The sequence below is a fragment of the Rana temporaria genome, chromosome 5 (assembly GCF_905171775.1).
Source record: "Rana temporaria chromosome 5, aRanTem1.1, whole genome shotgun sequence".
NCBI classification, from domain to species: domain Eukaryota; kingdom Metazoa; phylum Chordata; class Amphibia; order Anura; family Ranidae; genus Rana; species Rana temporaria.
Genome location: NC_053493.1, coordinates 386,933,480 through 386,939,479, shown reverse-complemented (window position 1 = coordinate 386,939,479; position 6,000 = coordinate 386,933,480). Strand labels below are relative to the sequence as shown.

The following is a 6,000-nucleotide window of genomic DNA, read 5'->3' as shown; positions in this document are numbered from 1 at the left end:
GCTCTTGAGACTGTGCTGGGAGACACCGCAAACCTTCTGGCAATGACACGTATTGATGTGCCATCCTGGAGGAGTTGGACTGCCTGCGCAACCTTTATAGGGTCAAAGTATCGCCTTGTGCTACCAGTAGTGACACTGACCCTAGTAGTGACACTGACTCTATCCAACTGCAAAACTAGTGAAAAACAATCAGAAAAGATGAGTAGGAGGAAAAAAATGTCAGACACCTCCACCTGAAAAAACATTCCTGTTTTGGAGGTCGTTTCATTGTTGCCCATCTAGTGCACCTGTTAATTTCAATTAACAGCAAAGCAGCTGAGGCTGGGTTCACACTACTACACTACTTTCATCCTACTTTGCTCTGTGTTCAATGTTTCCCTATGAGAGCGTCTTGTAGCGTCCTACACAAGTCGGTCCGACTTTGAAAATGCTCCCTGTACTACTTTTGGTCCTACATTGATCCTACTTCAGGCCCAATGAATATCATTGAAGTCGGACCAAAGTAGTATCCTGTTCATGAAAGTAGGATGGATGTAGGACCAATGTAGGATAAATGTAGGACCAATGTAGCAGAGCAAAGTAGGATGAAAGTAGTGTAGTAGTGTGAACCCAGCCTAAAACTGATTAACAGCCCCCTCTGTATACACCCTTCCCCCTCTGCTACTTAACTGACCAGATCAATATCCCAGGAGTTCTGATTCAAAAGTGTTCCTTTAATTTTTTTGAGCATTGTATGTATGTAGAGACCTTGTACAGACTGTAACATCAGATTTAGCCTAAAGGGCAATCTTAACCAACTTCATGATAAAAAAACACAATATGTTGTCATGATTCTCATTTTTATTGAAGACTGTGGACTAAATAAAAAAAAAAAAAAAAGAGAATCTTTTTAAAAATGTATATCTGTAGGTTATTAAAAAAAAAGTGTAAAACTGTCTATCAAGAACTGAGATGCATTTCTCAGTGCATATAGACATACACAGCGCAAAACAGCGTGTATAGAAAAATGCCTCCTTAGGAGGTATGTGTCTTACAATAACAATTCACTATTGGTTACAGTGTATATGCCACTTTCTTGACACAGCGCACACAATGTTTACTGGTGTATGCTGAACAAGACAACATTTGTTTTCTTGTGACTCATGCACACAGGCGTTTTGGCCCCTGTGTGTCACCTCCAGGTAATTTTCAGGTGCCCAAAAGGCACAGGTGCAGCACCCAGCCCTGCAGCCTGTTAGAGTCTCTGATTGCTGGAATACGCGGTGGCTAGACTCTGTACCAAATAGTACTTGCATTAAAGGTCATTAGCATTCTAGGATATATGCCCAGATCACATTTGAATGCATATGGCTCAAAACATGGCTGCAGGCAGCGGGACTGGACCTTGCACCTGTGCTCTCAAAAAATGCTGGTAACTGACGCACACAAAAGTTCAAAACACCGGTGTGCATGACGCCTTACAAAAGTTTAATACAAGTGTCAGATGGAGCTGTGGCATTAAAACAGCCCTGAAATGCTAGCAAAGCCTAGTATTTTTTCTATTTTTTTTTTTCTTAACTCTGTAAAACTAAAAAAATTGGCTGTTTATACTTCTGGCAGTTATTGCAAGAGGACATTTCCAGGATTCGGTCCCTGCGGACTGACGGGAACTGGAAAGGATTAGACAATGAGAAAGCAGCTTTGTTCAACCTGCTGAGTGTTAAAAAAATAATGACTGATGGTCACATATCAAATTGATGCATCAGTTCACAATGATGGACTGGACTCCGGCAATGGTCCACTGGGGAAAGTGTTGTGTGGCAGGAACCAAACCGGCTTTTAATCAGTGAGCGAGGGGGAACGGATTGAGCGCCCGCTGGCAGGGCTGTTGGAGAAGGGAAGTGGATCTCGCTCCTTTTCTTTACTTTCGTGCTTGTGTTTGTGCTTATGCTTGTGTTTGTGCTTCTTCTTCTTTTTCTTATGGTCGTGGTGGTGGTGATGATGGTGATCGCTGTGCTTGGATGAACTAGACTCTTTGATGAACACCAGAGGTGTTTGGGGAACTGAGTGCATAAACAGCTCCATAGAAGACTGTTCTTTTCCTGTTGGCACAAGATGAAAGTTAGAAATGCTGAAATTTATAATCTATAAATTAAGAAAAAAATACACACACACACACACACACACACACACACACACATAAAAACCCACACACATACATACATATACAGTGCCTTGGAAAAAGTATTCATACCCCCTTGAAATCTTCCAAATTTTATCACGTTACACCCAAAACCAGAAATGTATTTTATGTGATAGACCAACACAAAGTGGCACATAATTGTGAAGTGGAGGAAAAATGATAAATTGTTTTCATTTTTTTTTTTTTTACACATATGTGAAAAGTGTGGCGTGCATTTGTATTCAGCCCCCTTTACTCTGAAACCCCTAACTAAACTCTAAGTATTGGAACCAATTGCCTTCAGAAGTCACATAATTAGTACATAGAGCCCACCTGTGTGAAATTTAATGTCAGTAAAAATACAGCTGTTCTGTGGAGCCCTCAGAGGTTTGTTAGTGAACCTTAGTGAATAAACAGCGTCATGAAGGCCAAAGAACATACCAGACAGGTCAGGGATAAAGTTGTGGAGAAGTTTAAACCACAGTTAGGTTATAAAAAAATATCCCAAGCTTTGAACATCTCACGGAGCACAGTTTAATCCTTCATCCGAAAACAGAAAGAGTATGACACAACTGTAAACCTACCAAGATATGGCCGTCCACCTAAACTGACAGGCCGGGCAAGGAGAGCATTCATCAGAGAAGCAGCCAAGCGGCCCATGGTAACTCTGGAGGAGCTGCAGAGATCCACAGCTCAGGTGGGAGAATCTGTCCACAAGACAACTATTAGTCATGCACTCCACAAATCTGCCCTTTATGGAAGAGTGGCAAGAAGAAAGCCATTGTTAAAAGAGAGCCATAAGAAGTCCTGTTTGCAGTTTGAGAGAAGACATGTGTGGGGCACAGCAAACATGTGGGAAGAAGGTGCTCCGGCCAGATGAGACCAAAGTTTAACTTTTTTACCTAAAAGCAAAACTCTGTGTGTGGCAGAAAAATAACACTGCAAATCACCTTGAACACACCATCCCCACTGTAAAACATGGTGGTGGCAGCATCATGTTGTGGGGATGCTTTTATTCAGCATATATCCGTCTCAAGAGCTCTCATTCCTGATACTTGAGAGGAATTATGCAAATGTCAAAATGAGTGGATTTCAGTCTGGAAGACTGGGCATTTCTAGCCACTTCCCGACGGCCGCATGTACATTTACGTCGGCAGAATGGCACGGACAGGCACATCAACGTACCTGTACGTCCCTGCCTAGACGTGGGTCGGGGGTCCGATCGGGACCCCCCCCCCCCGCTACACGCGGCGGTCGGGTTCCCTCGGGGAGCGATCCGGGACGATGGCGCGGCTATTTGTTTATAGTCGCGATCGCTCCCCGGAGCTGAAGAACGGGGAGAGCCGTATGTAAACACAGCTTCCCCGTGCTTCACTATGGCGCTGCATCGATCGAGTGATCCCCTTTATAGGGGAGACTCGATTGATGACGTCATTCCTACAGCCACAACCCCCTACAGTTGTAAACACACACTAAGTGTACACTAAATCCTACAGCGCCACCTGTGGTTAACTCCCAAACTGCAACTGTCATTTTCACAATAAAGAATGCAATTTAAATGCATTTTTTGCTGTGAAAATGACAATGGTCCCAAAAATGTGTCAAAATTGTCCGAAGTTTCCGCCATAATGTCGCAGTCACGAAAAAAATCGCTGATCGCCGCCATTAGTAGTAAAAAAAAAAAAAAAAATGCAATAAAACTATCCCCTATTTTGTAAACGCTATAAATTTTGCACAAACCAATCGATAAACGCTTATTGCGATTTTTTTTTACCAAAAATAGGTAGAAGAATACGTATCGGCCTAAACTGAGGAAAAAATTATTTTTTATATATGTTTTTGGGGGATATTTATTATAGCAAAAAGTAAAAAATATTGAATTTTTTTCAAAATTGTCGCTCTATTTTTGTTTATAGCGCAAAAACTAAAAACCGCAGAGGTGATCAAATACCACCAAAAGAAAGCTCTATTTGTGGGGAAAAAAAGACGCCAATTTTGTTTGGGAGCCACATCGCACGACCGCGCAATTGTCTGTTAAAGCGATGCAGTCCCGAACTGTAAAAACACCTTGGGTCTTTAGGCAGCATATTGGTCCGGGGCTTAAGTGGCTAGAAAGGCTGTATTTGTAGGCATACCGCCCTATGTAACACCAAAGTGTAATGCTGTGCCTCTCTAGTTGAAAGAACTTAAATCCAGTTAACGACAGGGGTGGGCCAGGGACAGCAGAGCTGTGAAGGAAAGGGTTAGAGTGGTCTCCAAACTGTGGCCCACGGGCCGGATGCAGCCATGTGCTTGCCTATATCCAGGCCCTTGGGGCACTACTCCTCTGACAATGAGGAGGCACCACCAACAGTGGAACATAATTCCCCCTACTGACAGCAATGATGGGGCACTATCCATCCCACCAACACAAATGATGGGGCACAACTCCTTCCATTGACACCATAAGTGGACACTATTCCTTCCATTAAAACCAGCGATAGGGCACTATTCCATCTATCAAGACCAATAGTGGACACTATTCCTTCTAATAAAACCAACGATGGGGCACTATTCCTCGCACTAATACCACTGACTACTGACAAAAGGCGCTATGCATTTTTTTTTACTCCCACTGACCACCAAGCTTGAGGCCCTGCCAGTGACTATGAGACATTTTCTATCCCCACTGGCCAAAGTCTGTGCCAGCTAAAGTTTACAGGACAGTAAAATGGCCCTTTGTTTGGAGACCCCTGAGTTAGGTAATACAGGGCGTCCTCCAGCCCGGAAGTAAGATGGGGGTCTATGACTGCGGCTTATAATGCACACTGTCAGGAGTGAATAAGCCATTTTAGTACAGGAGGGCAGCCTGTACAACTGTGCTAGACTGAAGGTAAGCCTGAAATTCAGCTTTAAGAAAAAATTACAGAATAGGGAGCCAAGTGTCCCCTTTTACCCCCAAGCAGCAAATTTGTATTTCTTTGAAAGCTTTGCTGCCCACAAGTTTATGAAGTATAATCATTTACTGCACTTATAATTAGGGCTGTTTGAGTTCATGGTAAATGACAGGAGGCAGATTAGTTAAATGCTGCATGACATAATTTCATCTGAGGTAAAAGCCAATAAAACAATGAACTTGTTGATACCGTTGTGACGAGTCATTTAATCTTCCAAACATATGACATTAATTATAGCAGCAATTTTAGCCAGGCTTCGCCAGCGACAAATATTAATTCATTCAGGCAGTTGTCTGTGTTCCCATTACATAATCCCCCCCTGAAATGTAGTTCTTAAACGATGTGGTAAATATCGTGACTAATTGGTGGTAATTTTCCCTTAAGCTTTTTGGTGAAGACAGATAAAACCCTTTAGAAAAGCTGAGAAAGTAAGAGACGCTAATGAAAAAAACATGCATCCATAAAGTGAAACGACTATGGGGTTCTTGCAGGGCCTAGTGTACAAGGGATATTTCTTGCCACTTCCCACCCTTTTAGGACAGTATTCCTAAAGTGTCAGTATCTTCTCCGAGAAAGCATAAGGTCTCATAGCACATTAGACTCTTCAGAACGCCCTTCTGCAAACAGGAGAAAGAGCGCATTAACCACTACAGCCCCAGAAGAATTGGCTGCTCAATGACCAGGCCATTTTTTGCGATTCGCCACTGCATCGCTTTAACTGACAATTGTGCGGTTATGCGATGTTGTACCCAAACAAAATTAACGTTCTTTTTTCCCCACAAATAGAGATTTCTTTTGGTGGTATTTGATCACCTCTGCGGTTTTTATTTTTTGCTCTATAAACAAAAATAGAGCGACAATTTTGAAAAAAATCTATATTTTTTACTTTTTGTTATAATAAAT

General features: G+C 42.4%; 1 protein-coding gene across 2 annotated transcripts in view; it reads right to left on the bottom strand.

Annotated features, from left to right (window-relative positions):
- Positions 1 to 822: 822 nt before the first annotated feature.
- TAF2 (TATA-box binding protein associated factor 2) overlaps positions 823 to 6,000 on the bottom strand; it is a 181,065-nt gene continuing 175,887 nt past the window's right edge. For both annotated transcript variants that reach the window (XM_040354891.1, XM_040354892.1), the window contains one exon: positions 823 to 2,081. In XM_040354891.1, coding sequence (XP_040210825.1) covers positions 1,819 to 2,081 — 263 coding nt within the window. In that variant the 3' untranslated portion in view covers positions 823 to 1,818. The remainder of the gene's footprint in view (positions 2,082 to 6,000) is intronic.